The sequence below is a fragment of the Azolla caroliniana genome, unplaced genomic scaffold (assembly GCF_043228905.1).
Source record: "Azolla caroliniana isolate FFs.n. ecotype wild unplaced genomic scaffold, voAzoCaro1.0.p SCAF_10, whole genome shotgun sequence".
NCBI lineage: Eukaryota > Viridiplantae > Streptophyta > Polypodiopsida > Salviniales > Salviniaceae > Azolla > Azolla caroliniana.
The window spans coordinates 21,537,878-21,559,165 of NW_028230445.1; the positions used below are offsets into that span (position 1 = coordinate 21,537,878).

Consider the following 21,288-nt stretch of genomic DNA (forward strand, 5'->3'; position numbering starts at 1 on the left):
GATTGTAATTTACAACATTCTGTTGAGAGGGTACCATTGGAGTAAGGAACTTGGATCTTGTTCTGATGGTTTATGTGGAGTAGAGTACAGGTAGATATGATATGTTCTATATCATACGGTTTGATTGTGGATGATGCCATGCACTCAGCACACGATCACTGACAGTTACATCAAATTGTTTTCGTACAATACAATATAATTATAATGTAGTTTTCGAACACCTCATAATGTATAGATTCCTATAAGATTTTTAGCTTCGCTTGAATACATGGGATTGGTGATTTTCAGCCTAGCTTGCCACTGTTGGGGAAATTGTTTTGGAACGATTCCAATTTCAATCACTATATGTAATGTAGTTTTAGAACATCTCATAAGGTTTGGATTCCTATAAGATCCTCGGCTCCACTTGGAACACGTGGGATTGGTGATATTGTGTGTGCTCACTTGGGTTTGGGGCTGTTACATGAAATTGGTACAATTCCAATTACCATTAACACTAGCAAAACAGAGATGTAAGGCATATCATATACCAGCAAATGTTTATCCATTACTACCAAGAATAAATAACAAACAAGACCGCCTGCAAAAACATACTGTAATTGTTTAAGAATGATGAACTCTGGATTCCCTTTAACTGTACACTATATATTAGATAAAGATACCACAATATCCATCTCTGATTTCACCCTACCTCTGATAAAATATAGTACGACTACAACAATCACAATAATAATAAAGATCTGTTATTGGTTTGGATCCAGAAACCGTTCAATAGTAGGTATCTAATAACCAGCCAGCTGCTCTCCCATTGTTTGGGCACAAAACCTCTTGTGAACTACACACAGAATCAGGCAGAAGAAGGTTTGAAAGGAAGAGGCATATATGTATGTCCATTGGCATCATCATATATATTGATTCTCTCATGACACCTAAATTGACATCATATATATTCTTGGTCTTTGTCTCTTTTGCTGTCACCGTCTCTTACTTCCTTCTCAAGAGACACTTGTTGTGGTAACCATATCCATGGATGGAGGATTAAGCAACGCCACCGAGCTGTACTTTGGCAGTGAATATTTCCTGTGCACTACTGTCACGCTCCCTTCCCCAGCTTTCTTATGTAAAGAAACCATGAAGCTCACACACTCTCTAAACACAACAAACAAAGACAATTTCATCATTATTAGATACAACATTTATTCTTGGTTTAGTTATTTGGTCATATATACATTGTGGCATATAAAGAGCAATGCACGTTTTAGATATACTGCTTGTTTAGTGAGCTAGTTGATCAATGGGAACCCATACTTTAGTATGATTTCTTGGTAATAATGGCATGATAATTTGATTATTTTGCTACGAAGTGACATTACAGATATGAACCATCAATGCTGTGCCTATCTATACATGCAAACAATTATGTATGTGAAAGAGGGGAACTGATTTCATACATTAGTTCTGAGTCTTCATAGCCTGAATGCCGCCTAAGTGTAGCATTCCATCTGGCTTCACCACCGGGTTTGATTGTGCACTTAGCTAGATACACTGCTGAGGCAGCAAGCATGGATGATGAAAACTTCACAACCCCATAATCAACCAAGCACAGTTCCACAAAATAGAAAGCCAGCATGCTCATCTGGGATGAATCACATTAATATCTATTATAAAAGCACAATTGCGAAAGTATCAAGCCGTATGATGAATCTATATGTATGCCAGAATCATACCTTCTGGTCAGAAGAAGCTGCTTTGAGAAACCTAACCAAGAATACATAGGGTGTCGGAATGCATAGATTGAACTTCAGAGTATTAAGCATAAGTTTCTCCTGGGTAGCATACAATCAAAAGAAATTATGTTGAAATAAAAGAAGGAAAAACGTTTTTACCTGAACAGACTCAAAAAACGCTTTCACTCACCATGTCTAGAATCTCTCGTCTTTCATATGCATTGTCTGCTATGATGACGAAGTCCTTAATCTAAAGATACAATCAGAAAGAGTTAAAAGTTTCAATAAACATATATCGCTTGACTATTTATATCCCGAAAACACACCTCAGGTGCCCAGATTTCTTCATATTTTGAGGCCACGAGCATTGCAGTCATCCCAACCAGTTGCAAGTTTTTCTTTTCGACAGGTTGTATAGCCAAGTAACGATCAATCAGATTCGTGGTTAGGAAGAGTGTCTCAGGCATGAGCTTGAACTTGTAATGCACCTGTACCCATATATACCAGAGAAAACTTTAATACTATGGTTATGCCATGAGTTTTTTTATGAAAGTTTGGAGATCAATAGTTACAATTCATTCTCCACAGCACACAGACAACCGTGATGATGAATAAAAAAACCAGCACCTCAATGAGCCAATCAATCAGGACAGCTCTCATCTTTTCATTGATTTGAACTTGCTTGGTCATGTAATTGTTAGGTACACAACTATGCACCTGCTATAGAAATAAATAAGCATAACATTAATTTTTCTAGACACGTGATAAAGGAGTCTCTATCTCATTTCCTTAATAGATCATCTTGCTACCTCCGTCCTTCGATAAAAGCTGTAGATATCTTCTATGTAATCCACGACTGCAAGCTGATTATTCATATCAGCTGCATCAATGTTTGCGACTGGCTCTTCAAGGACCTCTGGCTTGAATCCACCACAGACAGCCTAGATAGAAACCACATATAAGGTTTCCTTGGCTCATATATTAGGATTCTGGGAAGTAACGAGAAGCAAGGACCTTCTTCTTACCTCACTTCTGGCAGTAAGTGTAGCTGTAAGGGTCCTTCCTTTCCTTCCTGCTACAGCAACACGACCATTTTTGCCATTAATCAATGCTTTTTCACGTGCTAAACAGGCATCCTTTGATACCAATTGTTTTGAGTCTGCAATGGTATCTGTTGGAGCTTTTTCTGATGCATCCTTATCTTTGTTATTGTTATGGGCTTGTCCAACAACGCTCCTGAAATCCCAACCAAAAGAGTTTAGTGTCTATAGTATTCATGGTAGCCCGATAGTATTCATGCTACAATTTGAAGAATTAGAAACTCAAACCAAACTGTTCATTCAAAAGTTCATGTTACTCTAGAGTTCCATCCATGATGAATAGATAGAAAGATGAGCACCTGTAAGCAGGCTTGTCTACAGCAAGCATAGACACCTTTTTTTCCAGATTCTGGAGTCTGCATTGACGAAGATATGTAAGAACCACAAAATTTGTACAGATGAAGATCACTCTTACTCATACATAGATCTTCCACATACTCTGCCTGTCCATCCTTGGCTCCCACAACATTTCCTATATCACCCAGAGCTCTGCGCACAGCATTTGCTTTGCCTTGTCCTACAGTCAATAAGAAATTCAGATAGTGAAGAAATCATTTTTTATGTACCTAAAGTATGTCAACAAATCATTGAAGGCGTTTAATAGAGACATATATAAATGCATACCTTTCATCACTTTGAGTTCCCCCTTCTTATTTTCATCCTGATGAGCAGTTGTTGGCTGCTGAAAATTTTCCATCAGTGAACACATTTTCATTTCATGCAAAAGAAAAAGATCGCTGAATTTGAAAGGAAATGGTGTTATAACCACAAAGAATGCAAAAACTTATTGATGTGCTAGTCGGTCGAATCCATCCGCTTATGATATACAGAAACGATCAAGCCATGATATACTTCGAAAAGATTAACAGAACAGTAGACACCAGACGCTACCATGTGATGGGATATCATTTCACTACTAGGAGCCATATGTTGTCCTCTCCACAAAAATCGCACAGATCAATGGATAGAACTGAGATCCATTTGAAGTCAGAAACAACTAGAAGTGCGAAGCTCTCTTAAAATAAGTCTGACTTTCATTCGCAAGAAATTATATGTCCTTAATATTTACCCAAATGAAAATGTCTTTCTGGTTTGGAAGGAATTCACTCACACTCAGAGTCAATTTGTTGTTAATGTAACGACATGTAGAGACGAAACTTTTCCGGTAAGACTGTCTTGGTAGATATACACGTAAAAGCTATACAAAACAAGAGAAGATATATTTGCAACTCACCCTAGCTTCATTCATCATGATGAGCGACGAGCAGAAATCTCGTTTGATCGCTGGAAGCCTTAGCAGAAGATGTACAACGATGCTAGGATTACTGTAACCAGAGCAAGATCTGAGCAAGGAAATGCAGAAGAAACTTGATTGACGCCTTGGTGATGGGAGGAAGAAAGGACGAACTTAGAGATGAAGGAAGAAAAGAAAGAAAGGATGGAAGAGAGGAAGAAAGAAAGCCAAAAGGGAGGGAAGAATATGTTGGTGACAGAGGGAAGCGCTTTAGCGGTGTGGACTGATGACTTGATTGATCAATTTACCTGCGTTTGAGTACTCAGTTTCTGTGAGAAAGGCTTGATGGAAGAAGGAGGAGGAGGAGAAGAAGAGAGAGAGAGAGAGAGAGAGAGAGAGAGTATTTGTATTATTTTCAGATTAACGGTCACCTTCCCTCTCCCCCTCCCCCCCAAAACAAAAATTCACACACACACACACACACACACACACACACACATTTTCTGTGTCTTAGTCTCCACTACATTTTCTGTGTGTGTAAACCTAAAATTAGTTGAAACCTGCATATTTTCTCTGTATTTGTTGCTCGAACGGAATTTTTTGGGCCTTTCCTTCTTCTTCTTCTTCTTCTTCTTCTATCGTGATATTCATTAAGACTCACACACACTATTGCTTCCACAAACTTTGTTTGAGAAACTCTTCTATACAAAGCCTATGAGATATAATTCATAATAATAATAGGTAAATGTTTTCGTGGAATGACTTGTAGTTAAAGATAAGTACATGTTTTCTTTTGTGTATTATGATCCTTTGTGAAATTCTTCTCTGTTTTTTGCATTCAACATCGTATATATATTGCTCCAACAAATAAGAAGCATCCACACACTATGCGTCAATGTCTAGATCTCGAAATAAATATCATCCAATCATATGTTGAAATGGTAGAAGTCCATATCAATCATGCAAGAGATTTCATATGATGCTAGGTTTAGAACAAGTGTGGCTAATGTGGCTTAGTCACTAAATGTTTGAGGGTAACACAACTTGCTTGTCCTACTAAGGTTGTTGGATTTATGTGTGGATATATGAGAAGGAAAAGGAACAAAAGCTTCAGCAAGTTCCCCCTTCAGTTTCTATACCTAGTTTTTTCTTACTTATTTCAAAGTGGCAAGTGTTTTGAATCCCCCATTGAGTCCTAATAAATGTTTATACACATGTTGCCTAGTTTCTCCTCACTTCTTCCTTGGTGATTGGCTAATTCAATCCCTCGATCAAAGCTCTAGAAATATTCTATGTAGGGAATATAATTTACTCACATGGAAACATGGCATTTACTCCAATGAAATTTGGTAACTACATGCTAGCAAGAAGTGTCCAATTTGTGTAAGAGGCAATGCTTTCCAATTGAACATCATCATGTGCCAAACATTGATTGTGGTGTTGGGATAAATACAACGATGAAGCTACGAATTCATATAAAAACCAATGTATGCATATATAAATGTAGGGAAGAGGACATTTATTCCCTTTTTCTTCGTTCAATTGTGTGAAGCTTATGCAAAGTTCCAATGAATATAATATACATGGTCATATATGGCATTATCTATTAACATTTTTTGTTTCAATTTTTGTGCAAAGGTGTCTATGATATGTAATTGTATAATCATTCAAGGTCTCGACTCAAAAAGAAGTGTACGATTTTTAAAGCTAGATTCAAAGAATTGTAATGTGACGACAAAACTCAAATAAGTTTTTTGGTGTTGCCTCGTGTTATCATTTCCACTACTTTTATTTGTAGGAAACATGTCAAATGCCACTCCATTTTTTTGGAGCAAATTGTTAGCGTCCACGAATGATCGCTAGTTGAATTAATGTTACATGTGTAAAGTGTGTAAACTGACATAAATCTCCCCAAATGTATTAGAGACTCAAGGAGCACAAACTTGTGGACTTCGAAAAAAGCTTATTCAAGATTTCTTTCACGGATAGCGTGGCAAAACTTGGACGGCTTACTAAAAGGGCAAGTGCCACATTAGTTATTGATGGATTGGTTGAGTCTGAGTCAACATCTCTTCCTACCACGCCAATTGGAAACTTTTGAATATTCAAGATCAAACAATACAATAAAAGGACAGATTTTGCCATTTTCATGAAAAAGCAAAAGTTACAAAGCATGGCCCTTCTATTAGATGCAAGATTCATTGCATGAAAAGGTGGATTCAATAGACGATGCAACATCAACTCACACAGTGGTACATTGTTTGTGAACAAAGAACCTAAAAAAAAAGTGCCTCAAATCACTCAATTGTTAAGGATAGTAAAAAACCAAGACTTCCCACCATTCTACTTTGTCCATAAGAAAGAATTTGAACAGGGTTGGTAGCATTTCGTACCATCAAAACGTTACTAACGAGGAAATGTTTGTCTATAATCAATTTCTTTTAGACGTCATTCGTTCGTACGTGAGGGTGAAATAACCAATTTATCCATGACTCCAATCCATCAAGCATATGGGTACGAATACCCAACATTTGGATAAGAGACAACTTCCTCCAAACCTGGAGTTATGCGACACCTACTATGGACGGTCCAAAATAACTCGATTTTGGGTAAGTAGGGAGCCCAACATCTCCGAACGCTTGCAGAAATGAAGCCTAGGGCCGTACGATCAAAATCAAGTCGTGCACAGACAAGAAGACACGGACACCTGGGGCTCCAGTGTGGTCATGATCTCGCTCGCGCATTTGGTTCCGGGAGGCTCTAAATAATGACTTCCATTATGAAAGAAAAAAAAACACACCAACATGACTAGTAAGTAGTAACTTACAACAAAGTATACAACCCTTTCTATGGATCTACATTCTAAATACTACAAACTCAATTCCACACACCAATTCTTCTTAGAAGACGTTAATATATCTTTCTTTCTTTCTCTCTCTCTCTCTCTCTCTCATTTATTTGTTCTTTGTTCTCTTCTTTCCTGTTGTTTAGCTATGGCGTACTCCATCTCTTCTCGCTTCCTTAGCTCTCATCCTTCCGCTCGCTCTTCTCTGCTTCAAAAAACCTCTCCTCGACTCACTTCATCTCCTATTCCTGTTGCCGCCTCCCTCCTTCCGAAGAGTTCTTCTTCTCCGTCCTCTTCTTCACATCGTAACGTCCAGCCGCACGCCATTGATCCTCGCCTTTCTGCAATCTCAGATCAAGACCCCGGCTCTTCTTCTTCTTCTTCTTCTTCTTTATCTTCTTCTGTTTCTCCATCGGCAAAGATCGTTTTGCCTCCCCGTTTGTGTACTCTTAGAGAATTCGGTGATGGTATGGTTGCTGTGGATGACGTTGATTCTGCTTCTGAGACCAACGTTTCGAATTTCTTCCAATCTCTTGCAGCTAATATCGAGCTTTCTGCAAAGGTTCAAGACTGGGAGATACTCTCTGGACGCCTAGCCATGGTAACCTGTAAAACTCGTCTACTTTGATTTTTACTCTTTTTCGTTTGTGATTTGGAACAGTTAAGAGGTGGACGTATCAAATCTTTGTCTGTTTACGATGCAACCTTTCACCATATCTGGAGGAAATTTACACTAACAATTTATAAACTCCATACCTGCTCATCTTAATGAGCACCGGAGTAAAACGAAGTGCCAAAGATTACCGCCCATGCAGAAATCCACGAGCAATCCGATTGGATTGATCTCTCCTCAGCATGCAGACAAACTTATATCTCAGAAGGAAAGATATAACTTTTCTTATGATATTGTTTGTATTTCAGAGGAAAGAGCATCAGGAGTATCCTATGGATAACACCTGTGTCTTGTGGAACCTTAACTTAATCCATCAGGGAAACAGTTTAAGCCACTCCCCTTATTTCTATCCCGTATATTGAAGACTCAAGAGTATCTTGCCAACCTATCATGAATCCCATCTAATAATCCCTAGTGATGCGTATCTCACATCTGCCATGAATTCTTCAATCTCTCTTTAATCGGTCATGACTTCCATGTTTATACATAAAGAAAAGGGATTAAGCTCTGTATGTCTCATGTGTCTCGTTTATTTCTTATTCCCTTTATCAAATAGTAAGTTGCTTTAGCCTGTGATGTATTACTCAATCTTTCTTGCATTTGTACATTGGCTGTTTTTATGTTTTCCTTGAATTTGCAATGAGTTCTTAGCTTTTTCATTGAATTTGCAATGAGTTCTTAACTTTTTCATTGAATTTGCAATGAATTCCTCAATCTGTAATGAAATTCTTATTTTTCACTATGGCATGATGAATCAGAAATCCTATGTCTTGAATTCCAAGAATCAGTAATGAAATCTTCAACCGTTTTATGTGCGACAATATGACTATTGTTCCTAAATACTCTTTATGTGTCTTAAGACCTTTGGGGCGGGACACCTCTGATGAGAAAAATTAAATGTATGTTGCATATTCCTCTGCAGGTGGTGTTTGCTTCTGCAGTAGTTGCTGAAGCTGTAACAGGAAACAGTTTGTTTGAGAAGATGGATCCACAACGTCTTCTGGGAATTTGTTTAGCCATTCTCACCTCCAGCCTTATGGCTGCAGGATTTGCATTTGCGCTGGAAGCAAAAACTCGAGTAGCTTATAGCTTCTCAAAAGGATATGAAAACCTCATGAATTCCTTGATTGACAAAGTCTTCGATACCATTCTGTTTGATATTGACGAGGAATAAGATGGTTTTATTTAATTGGCCAGTTTAACATAAACATATGACCGTTTAACATAAAATCTCCATTGTATATGATATCAAATTCTTTACTAGCAGAAGGCATCTTCAGCCGCGTCTTCTTCGACCTGGTTATCTGAGGATACCCTATATTAGAGCTTGTAATTATATGAAGTATTAGAGGCTGCTCTGCTTTAGTTGTATCTTATCTAATGACTACACATATATTTCGCAATAGTTTGACTAAAACCTATATAGACTTACTAGATTTCAAGTTGAAGAAGAAATCATGGAATAGATGAAGAGCTAATTTCAGAAGAAAATATATTTTTAATTGTTCTCCTATTATTAGCTGTGAATCTTAAATTTCTATGAAATTTTATGTACATTTGTGGTGTTTTTTGGGTAAGTTCTAGTTTAGGCCAAGAAGTAAAGAAGCTAAATAAATAAATCCATAGACACCGATAATTGCCTGATGGTGTTCCTTTAGACATACTAACACATCAAGCTCAATGGCACAGAAAGAGATTTGCATAATTATCTAACACTTATTGAAGAAATCTAGCATCTCGCTCTCATTGATATGCAATCCCCAAAGAGAGATTTGTAACGATGCACAAAAGTAAAGCATGATAAAGCAATGCTTGTAAGGTTCAAAAAGAAAAAACTTTAGTGTCAAACCATAGGCGTTGTCCAATAGTCAAGTTGTGGCCTCACAAGATTCCTTTACAATAGGTTTCGGCTCCACCCCCATATATTGAATATTCCCAACCTCCACGTTATGATATCAAGCCCATTCAAAGAGGGAATATTATTTGTTACAAAAAAGGGGTTGGCTATATATTAAATCACGATTTGTGGTTATTGAGTCATCATTCCTAGTAGCTCTCTTAAATCACGATTTATGGTTATTGAGTCATCATTCCTCATAGCTCTCTTCCAACAAGGTTACAAGTTCTTAATACTAATGAGGAAAATCTTTGAAGAAAAAAAAAAACAAGGTTACAAGTTCTTATTTGAGGTGCATATTGCTTCAATATTAGAGTAGGAGAAAAATGATGATCAATCCTTGCAATTAGAAGGATGGACAAAGTAAGATTGCATTCACATGCAAGAAGGACAATATCTTAGCATTGTGAGTTTTCTTATTTACAAGTGATGAGAACAAATAAAGGCATGTCTAAGGAGATATGTTTTATTGATCTCCTACATTGGCCATCATAACTATTTTGTTGATTTGCCCATTTCCTCTAACATGTTGGATTTTAACTGGATCATTATTCCTCACATTCCAAATTGATGGAGAATTATCTCCCTATAATAGGAATTCTCTCTCTCTCTCTCTCTCTCTCTCTCACACACACACACACACACACACACACACGGGCATTTCGACGACTTTTGGATGTAGAAGAACTACGGAAATCGATTTCAGAGTTTTACTTGCATGAAATTGGTATGGGCAGGATTGTACAAAATATGTATGGTAGAGAGTTAGAAGCCAATGGAGTGGGTGCTGTGCCACGAGACCAAGATGGTGAGAGTGTGTGAGAGCCCATCTCGTGACATGCCCAAGCCTCGAGAGCGAGCGAGGGGTTACTTGTGGTGGGCTTCTATCATAATGTGTGGATAATGATGAGTAAAACATATACATACATACATACTGGGAGTGGGAATCAGTTGATGATGGATATGGCTTCTCTGTGTACAAACAGCAATGGAATTATTCCTCCCTTCACATGGAAACAGCCTCTCCCTCACTTGTGCAGAACAGCTCAGTGTGCTGTTAACATCAATGCGAGAAGACCATCGTCTTCTTCGTGGCCGTCACTGTCTTCTTCTTTCTTTTCTTTAGTTTCTTCTTCTGCCCCTTTTTTAGTTTCATCTTCTAAGACAACCGTCTCGTCATCGCGTCTCAAAGCAGAAGAAGAAGAAGAAGAAGAAGGAGGAGGAAGCGAAGAACAACAGGAGGATCCCAGGATCAGACCGATTTTTTCCTTGTCCACCCCTTACAATGACATCACTGTCCTTGAAATCCCCAAAAATATGCCTTCTGAATTCGCTGGATCCAAATTACTTCTTTTGGACGATTCAGGTAAGCTCTTGCCATACATCTTTTCTGCACATTTTGATGTGTCTTTTCCGTTGTTGAAAACACCCTAGCATTTTAGTGTTCAGTTTGATAATGCATGTCTTTTTCTGTGCATGTGAAAGGAGTAGCAGCATAAGTAAATTTTATCCACATTCCTTGCTTGGTATAAAGTCCTAGCAGCCGCTCTTGAATTCAGGAATTGCTGTCTTTCTAAGGGGGACATTCTTTGAGCCATTAAGTAATTCAGTTGATTGAAATTGTGGGTCTACAATATTCAGAAGTATTATGAAAACATGAGTAAAAAATAAACTTAGGATTATAGGTTATAACTTATAATTATATCATTAATTCAATATTAAAAAATTTCCCTTAAGCCACAAACTAATAAATTGATAATTTGGAACCAAACCAAACCAAACCAAAAACCGTTAACTCCCAGAAGAACTGTTTTCCAGCTATGGAACTTAAACTGAACCAAACAATTAATCTTTTGGCTCAAATTGTTACTTTTAATTTTTATGTATGAAGATTCCAAACCTTGACCCAAAACCATGATTCATTTTAGCGTATTAATTTAATGCATATGCTTTAATTGTGCTTCGAAGTCGAAATGATTCATTTACATATATGAAGTAATCTAGAGTGGGCTATGATTTCTATGCTTCACCAGTGACCTCACATGGTTTAGATATGTCAAATTGGGTTCACAGGAAATGTTCATAGCATTTACAAGGATGATTCCAAATGGACTGGCTTATATTGGGTAAGGATCAATCCCAAGTTGCAACTACTTAGGACTTCTTGCTGCTTTCTGGTTGTTGCCAGTTTCTTGTTGGATTCTGTATGAATGGAAATGTTTACAAATCCGTCTTTTTTTCCCATGATTGGAGGTCATATAACTCAATAAAATGTCAAATAAATAAATTATTTAGACATATAGACACATACATACATACACACACACACACATCCACAACATCTGACTAGTTCAAATTGCATTATGGATGGAATTTTCAGAGTTCTAGTGCATCAAACTTGACTATGATTTGGTTATGCAAATACCCAGGATCAGTTTACGACTCTACCACCCATTATTCCAGATGGGCCTATTGCAATTCTTGGTCTGGTATAATTTCCGTCGGGGGTTTTCTCTTTCTGGTGTTCACACATAAATATGTTTTTACATTTAAATGCAAATGGCTTCAGGGAGGCGGTACGTCGGCACGCTTATTGCTTGATATATGGCCATCCTGCAAGCTTTTAGGCTGGGAAATCGATTTTGTGGTAATCATTAGAAACTTGTATCTTCTATTTTTATCTGCAAAAATAGGCTCCTCCATCTTGAAACTGGTCATGATCTCCATTTATTAGCTCTTATATATGATACACATTTTTATCCTGAGATAATGAAATTCCTTAGTTATATTCTGCTATTTTTAGCTCATTGATGTAGCTAGAACATATTTTGGATTGGCTGAGTTGGAAGTTCCGAATTCTAAAGGAGGTGTGCTTGAGGTCTTTATTGATGATGCTCTTCAGCCTTCAGCAACTACAGATGGTGGATTTGCTGGTATGGGAAATTCTAGTAATTTTTGTCAGGTATTGGTTTTACAGTTTGTTTGCAATTGGCTAGCAACAATATGATTATAATTGTCTGGTCACAAGTGATTGCAAACACAGTTACATGGATGCTCTATACTGTTGCAAAGAACAGTTATATAGATGATCTTGCAGTGATAAACTGATGTTATTGTCCTTATTTATCTCTAAAGGAACATCTATGTATGTTTCAGGGATAATTGTTGACTTATATGCTAATGGAGAGATCCTTCCTCAGCTGAAGCAGGTATCCTTATATTGGAAGTCAGATCTATGGCTATTCATTCTTATAACCTGGCAGTTCTCTGTAATATTTGGACCTCTTGATTGTGTTTAAGATGATCTATCTTCAAGTGCAGCCAGATACATGGCTCAAATTGAAGGAAAAGCTAAAGGCTGGTGGCCGCATAATGGTGAATTGTGGTGGTATATGTGTTGAAAAAAGTGATCCAAAGTCAGAAGTGGACGATGGAACATGGACATGGGAGGATGGGGGTTATGCCAAGGAAGCTACATTGAAAGCTATGGGACATGCGTTTCCTCAGGTGAATGCCATTTGAATTCCTTTGTTTGCTTGACCTATCAAAGTATAATGTATATAGTGTTCCAATCTTGCTAAGCTTGGAGCTAATTCATTTGCAGCAGTTATTATTCCGAAAGATGGATGGTGATTCTAGCAATTTTATGGCCTTAACCGGTCCTCTTCCTGATCTCTCAACTTGGGCAGCAACTCTTCCTGGTGAGCTCCAGAAAGGCCTAAGCAATTGGAGAACTTATTCTTTGTAATAGTAGAATAGTCTCATGTTGTAATGTGTATCGTATCATTATAATTCATTTTCTTGTAGGATAGTCTCATTTTGGTCCAACTTTTGTTGGATTCTTGGAGGATAGTAATGCTTCTATTGATGGTCTCTATCTCTTGTTAATATATATTTCTTTCTTTCCTTCTCTTAGAACTTGTTCAATATATTGTATTATTCAAAACCCATATAAAAAGTTAAAACATGTCTACCTAGCACAATGATGTAAACATACTCTTGAGTGCGCTTGCAATCTCATATTCTTTAGGTCTTGCAAACATCCAAGGGACATCTTGATGACAATATGATTTTTCTTTGCGCATTGATATATATGATCATTAAAAACGTATTTAAAGACCATAAACGCATTTTTGCATTGTCACATATGCTACATAAACTTATGTTGGATATTTATGTTCAGTAGTCTCTAAACTACTCCAAAAGACGAGAGTTTGACGAAACAATCACACGTACAAGTGAGCGGGTTAGTTGATGAATCAATAGTATGCTTAATGAGTTTTCTTGATGAGATGAGAGACTTATTTCTATTGAATGATCAACTGACACAATCTTATTGACATGGAAGATAACAATTACAAGAACATTTTCCAATGCCATGTTTATGAGTGTTTTTGGATAATGATAGGTTCCATGTTTCGACTCAAATATTGGGAAATATTTGATAGATCCTATGTATTCTGTTGTCTTAAACTCAAGTATTTCCATGAACCCATAGATCGTATCATTCCATTGGGTGTCAATTGTTCGGTTCCATCACCAGCTTCCCTACTCTCTACTCTCTCTCTCTCTCTCTCTCTCTCTCTCTCTCTCTCTACATATAGTGCAATTCGTGAAAGCTATGATGATATATTTAGAGGGGTGATGAGTTGAGTGTCACACTAAAGAGAACACCTAGAAGGTTGAACTCATATGTGTATGCCTTACTCACACATCAAGACTTGGTGCTTGAAAGTATGAACATCCCTTCTTAGGAAGGAGAAACACATCAAGATAACTTTTGTACTTAGGTCCTATGGGTCAATATTGGCCTCTCTATGGACACTAAATCTCTCTCTCTCTCTCTCTCTCTCTCTCTCTCTCTCTCTCTCTCTACATATAGTGCAATTTGTGAAAGATATGATGATGTGTTTAGAGGGGTGACGACTTGAGTGTCACACTAAATAGAATACTACAATTAAGCTCATATGTGTATGCCTTATTCACACATCAAGACTTGGTGCTTCAAAGTACGAATATCCCTTCTTAGGGTTATGAAGGAGACACACTTCAAGATAACTTTTGTACTTAGGTCCTTTGGGTCAATACATATTGGCCTCTCTATGGACGCTAAATCTCTCTCTCTCTCTCTCTCTCTCTACACACTCTCTCTCTCACACACACATAGGCATGAGAGTTGGACAAAAAAAGAAGTAAGCATTTAGTGCATACAAAGTTCCTTGGGTTTCAATCTTCACTCCGTTTCTACAAAATAGCTCTTACTTCACATTGGAAATCATGGCATTCTCTTGTAGTATTGCAAGTTGGCAACTTTTAAGAGGGACACTAGCAACACGATCCTTAGAAGAAGACGTTTCCAATGGCTACAAACCAGACAAGTGTAGTAGAAGTGTAGGTGGAGAAGGAGGAGCGAGCATGTGTACTTTTGATTCAACCCCCCCCAACCAATGTCATTGCGATCTGACCGATGATTCTTGTGTCACGGGTGGTTTGGTTTCCAACCCGACCAACAATTCTTGTGTGGGTTTCAATCCGACCAATGACTTCTATATCTGTTTTTACATGATCACTTTAGTCCCCTCTGCCCCGCGTAATTGTGCTTGCATGCCAGCCAAAGATTCATGCCACATCAGCATCGACCCAAGTCTAGCCAGACATCCGTACTATTCCTGCAGCCAATGATTTTTAGCCACATCAGCACGAGATTCTCTCTCTGCCACATCAGCATTTTCGCCCTCTTCCCTCCCTTTTCTTTCTTTCCTTCTTCGGTTTTGTACGACGAAGCAGACTTATATCATCTCTGTGTGTGCGTGTCTGAGATAGAGATGTCGGATCTTCCTTCCTCTTCTTCTACCCCTTCATCGTCTTCTGTTCCATTGCGAGTTGCGGGATGCTGGTCTGGGCAAATTGAAGCTTTTCTGGACCTATGGACTGTGGCAGACCTTCGTTCTTCCCTTTCTTCTTCCTCTGGAGTTCCCGTCGATTCTTTCAATGCAATTTGTGCAGGAAAGATCCTGAAAGACATCGGTTCTAGTACTCTCAGGCAAGTAGGCGTTAAGCCTAACTCCAAGATTCTTATGACTAGAATCGCTCCACGCCAACATACTTCTGCACTCCTCGCTGAAGAAGAACGCCATGCTCGCCTCGCAAGAATCAAGTATGATATTTATCCCTCTCCTTTGTGATGTGTCTGATAATATCAAGCTAGTCTCTCACTCGTATCCTGATTTATTTATGTTCTTTCGCATCCTGATTTATTTATGTCATTGCCAATTATCCAAGTAAGTCTCTCCCTCTCTCTCGTATCCTAGTTTGTAGATATTACTGACCATAATCCAATTAAGTCTTCCGCCCTCTCTCTCATCCTTTTGTGGTGCTTTGAGAAGAGTCAAAGTAATTCTTTCTTACCTTTGCATATTTTGTGATGTTTCTGACGGGTATTCATGTCTGAAAAAAACCAGTAAAATTGATGAGAATTGATGTTTCTTACCTTTGGTGTTATTGATGAGAATTGATGTCAGACTAACATGGAAACCACTACTTAAGGATTCATTTAGGATAGAACCAGAAAACGTGTCCTTTGGTGTTATTGATGCGAATTGATTCAGATTAACATGGAAACCACGACTGTGCTCGACTTTTGGTGCTTCCAAAGAGGAAGCTGAGGGTTTGTTAGGATTGATGTCTGTGATAGTCTTGTAAACCATTACTGTACTTGACGTTCAAGGTTTCTGATGAGAAGATTCATATCGTATGAAACCATTAAATTCATGGCTTGCAACAATTTATATTTTTTTCAGTGTTTCTGATGAGGATCTTCATGACTGAGAGGTCAGCAAAACTTGCCTTCTGGTATTTCTCATCTGAATTCATGTCTGAGACATCCATGATAGTGATTACTGTGCCTGAGGTTAGTTCTTTTTTGTGAGGAAATTAACGTCTAGTGAGGATTCATAGCCGTTTCAGCATTTTTATTGAGTATATTCACGTCTTTGAGAACTCCTATCATTTTTTGGTGTTTCAAATGAAGATGCATGTGTGAAAATTTCAAGAAAACCAGGATTTTCTTTACCTTCTGTAGGTTTTTGTTGAAAATTCATATCCGATGAGAATTTTTACTTTTTGTAGGTGTTTTTGATGAGAATGATGGATATTCATAAATGAAGTATTATGCCTAGAATTTCAGGGTTTATGTCTGAGAAATCCATTGAAACCATTCTTGTATTTGAAATTGTTGATCAGAGTGGCAGCTGATGCAATGGTGAAGCGAAGTGGTCAAAACACTCATTGGGAGGAACGTTTTGATATCCAACTTGAAAATCAGAGTGGCGATAAGCTGCGGCTCAATTCTGAAGATGATAGGAAGTAAGTCTAGAAGTTTTTGTTATATATGTTTATGTGATCCATTTGAGATTAGAGAATGTCACCCTTGTAGCAGAAAGCAAGGTAATTCATGACTTATCAGAGATAGTGATCCGTTTCAGAATAAAGAACATGGCAATATTAGGATATGTTTTCTCAAGGATATGGCCTTTGAAGCAAGAATTGGAATTGTTAAGCAAAGAGGCTACTAAAAACTTCCCATTCTATGTGTTTGTGTTGTCTGCTAATCTTTAAGAATTTATGACTTGCCTGAAATAGTCTGATAGTATCTTAATGGATGCATTGTTTCGAAATTCTGAAGGGCATTGATGCTGGGGCTGATGCTACATGCAAAAGCCCGAGACCTTATTCTACACGAGAACTATGCAGAAGCACTTGAAGTTCTAGCTATGGCAGAAGTAAGTGCTCTCTGATCATTGATCAATTTCTGCTCAGTGTACATTGTATAGTCACATTCCCATACATATCTATCTCCATGAAGTCTGTATTACATAGTATTGCTTCTTTTTTATTGTAACTGCAGGAGGCTTTTGACATTTGTGATTCAGGAGTGTTAGAGGTATGCCTGTTTTAGACACACTGCATTTTCGTTTCTTTGATATAATTTGTATGTGCCAATTCTCTTTAAATTTCAAATTTCAGGCTGTAGATAACGTGGCTTTCCTTCAACTTGATACTGTATGGTGCTATTTTGCTCTCAAAGATATGGCAAAACTCACGGATGCAGGAAAACGACTTGGTGAAGCACGAAAAGGGTTTCTACAAGCTCATGGGCCAAAACTAGAAAGAATTCGCATATTGCATGGATCCTTTTGCCCAGAGCTTGCAGTGTAAGGTTCAGTTTTAACTATGCCTTGAAATTTCCTTCAATGGTCTATTGCTTTGCAATGAAATGTTGCCAATTGGTTGATTCTAGCTGGAGGAGCTCAAGGGAAATGAGAGACAAAGGTGTTTCAGCAATAACCAAAACTTCTAATATTTATTGGAATCATTGAAGATCCTATGGCCACTCAAAAAACAAAATTCCTCCCAGGGACATGACACTGGTGTGCAACATCCTGTGAAGTGCGAGGGAAATAACAATCAAAAGGAACATGTTGCTCATCAACAAGAATTCAAAGAAAACAAGGGACAATAGGTACATGTTTCGAGTGGCTATGGGGTCTTTGATAATTACATGCTAATAAAAGCTAGTGCCTCTTGTCTCTTATTTCCCTTGGGCGCTTGTTGATGAACACAACATCATACTTCTTGTCATTTCCCTCACTCTTCACAGGATAGTGGACACAAGTCTTGCGTCTCTCAGGATGTAAGAGAGGAACTCATGTGTTCTGAGTGACCATAGGGTTTTCAATGATTCCCATACTAATAGAAGTTGTGATTAATTTCTTCGATGCCTCTCGTCTTTTGTTTCTCTTGACATTTTGTTGATGAACATGCGACAAATCATATAAGTAAAGGAGATCAGGAAGGATAAAATTTGGAAAGGAAACATAACCAAAAAGGTGCTAGAACCAAAATAAACTAACGGTAAAGGAAAGAATAGATGGGTGGGAGAGGAAGCAAACCATATGCAGTACGTAACCAGCTATCTTTGTTTGAAATATAATTTATTTAGGCATTAAACTGTGAGTTATTTACCCAGTTTGAAAAGTACTGGCAAACCTTTTTGGTAGCAAAGACGAATTGGAGGGTCATGTGCACTGATTCCATTCCATTTTTTCACAATTGGCAGCTAATAAGACAGTTCGACTATCAAGTACGGTGAACAATGCTCATTTCAATCCCAAGAGAGATGCAAATTGTGCGAGTCATCTCTCAACCATAGATGCTTATAATATCCCCCATGCAAATAATAGGGCTTTTCCACATCTCCTCTATTCTACCTCCCTTGATTAAACTTCTTCAATTGAGCCATAGATACTGTCCATGGCATCTGTTTCTCCATTTCCTCACTTTTTCGTTTTCCCTTGGCATTTGGCCCATGGCCCTACCTCAGTATGTTCCTTCGATTGCCCTACTATCACAACCTCCCTTTGTTATTGGTGATTTGACAACTTTTCTTCTACAACTTTCCTTGACTGAAGTTCAACATTCACATAAGGTAGCTCCAAGCATGCCATGCCTTCCGATGAGTTAGGAGGAGTAACTTACAATTGTTGACAACTGTTTGAGAAATGCAAAAAAAGTTCTTGCCACAGCCATGCCATTTTGGGGTACACAAGTCAAAGCCAGCAAACCTTTTCCCCCAACTTCATTGTGCAGCATGCGGAGTTTGTTGTATCAAAATTCCTACTAATGTTAATAAAATTATTAAGGTTTCATCTCAATTTTGCAGGTATTTACGATTGGAGCTTTTGGAAGGAATTGTAGCTTTTCATTGTGGACGGTTTGAAGCCGCTGAAAAATTACTGCGTTCTGCTCAGACCAAGTACAACCAAGTATTTACTACTATGTTCTTCTCTAACATCAAATGTGGAATAGGCGTCAAATAGAAGCACTATAAGTCCTTTTATTTCGAATGCCAAATTATTTGTTTGATTAGGATAAGTCTTGATTTGGAAAGATGTTGTAAGGTTATTCTTGGAAATATTAATATTAGGGATCCATTAATATTTGTTCTCGACCATAAATCTATCATCAATTAACTGTTGGGGGTGCATCCTGCATAAATGTGTACAAAAAGAATTTCATTCATTAACTCTCACAATATAAAGATTTCATTTGACTGCAAATGTTTTAGTGCACAAGTTTCTCTGGCTGAATGATGCTTACTACTGTGCAGCTTCACGTGTTGGATGAGTCTTTGGCTTTTCTCACTGAATTGGGATTCAGTGTAAAGGAATCAACTAGGGCATTGAGGATATCTGAACAGAACGTGGATAGAGCTATTGATTTTGCTACCCAAGAGAGGAGCAAGGAGCTGAAAAGGCAAGAAGAGGATAGGCAGCATGCCCAACAACGCAGGTGAATGTAACATGATGTAGCTCAGTTCTCATTGTTAGCTATATCTAGATGCATACCACACAAGAATAATTGTTATATATTGGAGAGGAGGGTGGTATACATCCATGTCTTAACCTGATGTATTTATTATTTTGACATGCTATATTTTGATAGGGAATTGAAACAGTATGGTAGGACGGCAACAGGGAAGGTTATTGAGCTTCTGAAGCTTGATGAACTATTATCCATTGGGTAAGCCATGATACTGGCTTATATCTCATGCCATGTGGACCAAGTCTTGTTCATTGTTTCAAATATGATGAGTAATGTTCTATATGGTTGGTTCTAGATATGAGAAACGGTTGGCTGCAGAAACTCTTCGTCAGACAGATAACAACCTAGAAACAGCTTTGGACATTCTTACTGATCCCACAAGAAATACAGCAATGCAGGTAATAATGTCTTTAGATCATGAGCCTGGAAGCATATAATGTGGAAAGATTATTAATTGAGTTCAGTTAATGGGGTTATTTTCAGTCCTCAATAATATGTAAAAGGAAACGAACACAAACAGAAGTGGACAATGAAGCATTGCTGCAGCTACTCGTAATGGGGTTTGAAGAACGTCAAGGTATAAGTAAATGACTGTGTTTGGCGTTATTATTTCTATCTGGCATATAAAAAGTCTAACATAGTGATTGGATAGCAATTCGGGCTCTCCGGAATACATCTAATCTGAATGAGGCATTAACCCAACTTCTTCAAGGTTCATCATCAGGCCCGACAATTGAAATGGGGAATGCTTCATCAAGCTCCCATGAAATTAGTGTGATTACTGCAAACACAAATGAGGAGAAAGTTGATGCAGCTGTCAATGGGAAAAATAGTGTTGAGGATGAGGACGAGGGCAATGAGGATGAAGAAGAAGAAGAAGAAGAGGAAGAAGATGACAACGAAGAAGAATATGGAAGGGACAGAGAAATGGAAGAATATATTGCTGGGAACATTACTGGAGATCAGCTGGCAGCATATGACCTTGATATCGAATTGGAGGGCAAAGCATTATTTGAGTATTTGGACATGCTTAAATCAAGGATGAATGAGTGACATTATTCAATCATACAATGACCTTTATAAATATGCGATCGATGTAAACATACACTGCAAAGATGGAAATCTTGTAGCTCTTAAGGTAGGCAACGTTTATGTTGGCTTTTACCTCCTTTTACCTCTTTTTCTTCGCTTGGCATAAATATTCAAGTTGACGCCCTTTGTTTGGTCGTGAAGAATTGGCCATCCTTATACATGTAAAAATATGGAAGTGAAACAATTTCTGAATACAATTTCCTTTTCTCTGAGATTAAATAAAAACTACGGGCACATCTTATATACTAGGAGAAACGACTTCTGAACAATAATTATGTCTGAATCTGTATGTGGTTCAGCGGTTGATAATCCAAACTATATTGATCATGGTCTGTAG

At 37.9% G+C, this 21,288-nt stretch overlaps 4 protein-coding genes and 1 long non-coding RNA gene across 8 annotated transcripts; 4 read left to right on the plus strand and 1 right to left on the minus strand.

The window, feature by feature from the left end:
• Window positions 1-628: 628 nt before the first annotated feature.
• LOC147859584 (G2/mitotic-specific cyclin S13-7-like) lies at window positions 629-4,346 on the minus strand. Of its 3 annotated transcripts, none has more exons than XM_087326264.1 (12): window positions 4,062-4,346; window positions 3,452-3,509; window positions 3,266-3,344; window positions 3,127-3,183; window positions 2,753-2,963; window positions 2,537-2,668; window positions 2,355-2,444; window positions 2,054-2,215; window positions 1,918-1,977; window positions 1,728-1,826; window positions 1,452-1,636; window positions 629-1,149 (listed from the first exon to the last, which is right to left on the minus strand). In XM_087326264.1, the coding sequence occupies exons 1-12, from the start codon at window positions 4,077-4,079 to the stop codon at window positions 996-998; spliced, it is 1,305 nt and encodes a 434-aa protein (XP_087182390.1). In that variant the 5' UTR covers window positions 4,080-4,346; the 3' UTR covers window positions 629-995. The 3 variants fall into 3 exon arrangements, with proteins under 3 accessions (XP_087182390.1, XP_087182391.1, XP_087182389.1); XM_087326265.1 differs by having other exon boundaries at window positions 2,355-2,447; window positions 3,452-3,506; window positions 4,062-4,344; XM_087326263.1 differs by having other exon boundaries at window positions 2,355-2,447; window positions 4,062-4,291.
• Window positions 4,347-6,985: 2,639 nt separating this feature from the next.
• Window positions 6,986-9,044, plus strand: LOC147859585 (stress enhanced protein 2, chloroplastic-like). Its single transcript, XM_087326207.1, has 2 exons — window positions 6,986-7,507; window positions 8,502-9,044. Exons 1-2 carry the CDS (start codon window positions 7,055-7,057, stop codon window positions 8,751-8,753), a joined length of 705 nt encoding a protein of 234 aa, XP_087182333.1. The 5' UTR covers window positions 6,986-7,054; the 3' UTR covers window positions 8,754-9,044.
• LOC147859586 (uncharacterized) lies at window positions 7,514-8,363 on the plus strand. Its single transcript, XR_015530393.1, has 2 exons — window positions 7,514-8,192; window positions 8,224-8,363. It is a non-coding gene; the product is annotated as an uncharacterized LOC147859586 (long non-coding RNA).
• A 1,338-nt stretch (window positions 9,045-10,382) lies between the features above and the next one.
• On the plus strand, window positions 10,383-13,387 carry LOC147859587 (uncharacterized). The gene is made up of 8 exons (XM_087326318.1): window positions 10,383-10,842; window positions 11,550-11,602; window positions 11,906-11,965; window positions 12,046-12,123; window positions 12,280-12,409; window positions 12,633-12,685; window positions 12,798-12,983; window positions 13,081-13,387. Exons 1-8 carry the CDS (start codon window positions 10,383-10,385, stop codon window positions 13,222-13,224), a joined length of 1,164 nt encoding a protein of 387 aa, XP_087182444.1. The 3' UTR covers window positions 13,225-13,387.
• Window positions 13,388-15,270: 1,883 nt separating this feature from the next.
• On the plus strand, window positions 15,271-21,085 carry NUB1 (ubiquitin-associated (UBA)/TS-N domain-containing protein). 2 transcript variants are annotated; one of them, XM_087325835.1, is made up of 11 exons: window positions 15,271-15,633; window positions 16,719-16,841; window positions 17,161-17,257; window positions 17,383-17,418; window positions 17,502-17,689; window positions 19,198-19,300; window positions 19,645-19,826; window positions 19,980-20,057; window positions 20,155-20,257; window positions 20,343-20,436; window positions 20,512-21,085. In XM_087325835.1, the coding sequence occupies exons 1-11, from the start codon at window positions 15,302-15,304 to the stop codon at window positions 20,910-20,912; spliced, it is 1,737 nt and encodes a 578-aa protein (XP_087181961.1). In that variant the 5' UTR covers window positions 15,271-15,301; the 3' UTR covers window positions 20,913-21,085. The 2 variants fall into 2 exon arrangements, with proteins under 2 accessions (XP_087181961.1, XP_087181962.1); XM_087325836.1 differs by lacking the exon at window positions 15,271-15,633 and adding an exon at window positions 16,311-16,386.
• The last annotated feature ends 203 nt before the right edge of the window (window positions 21,086-21,288 follow it).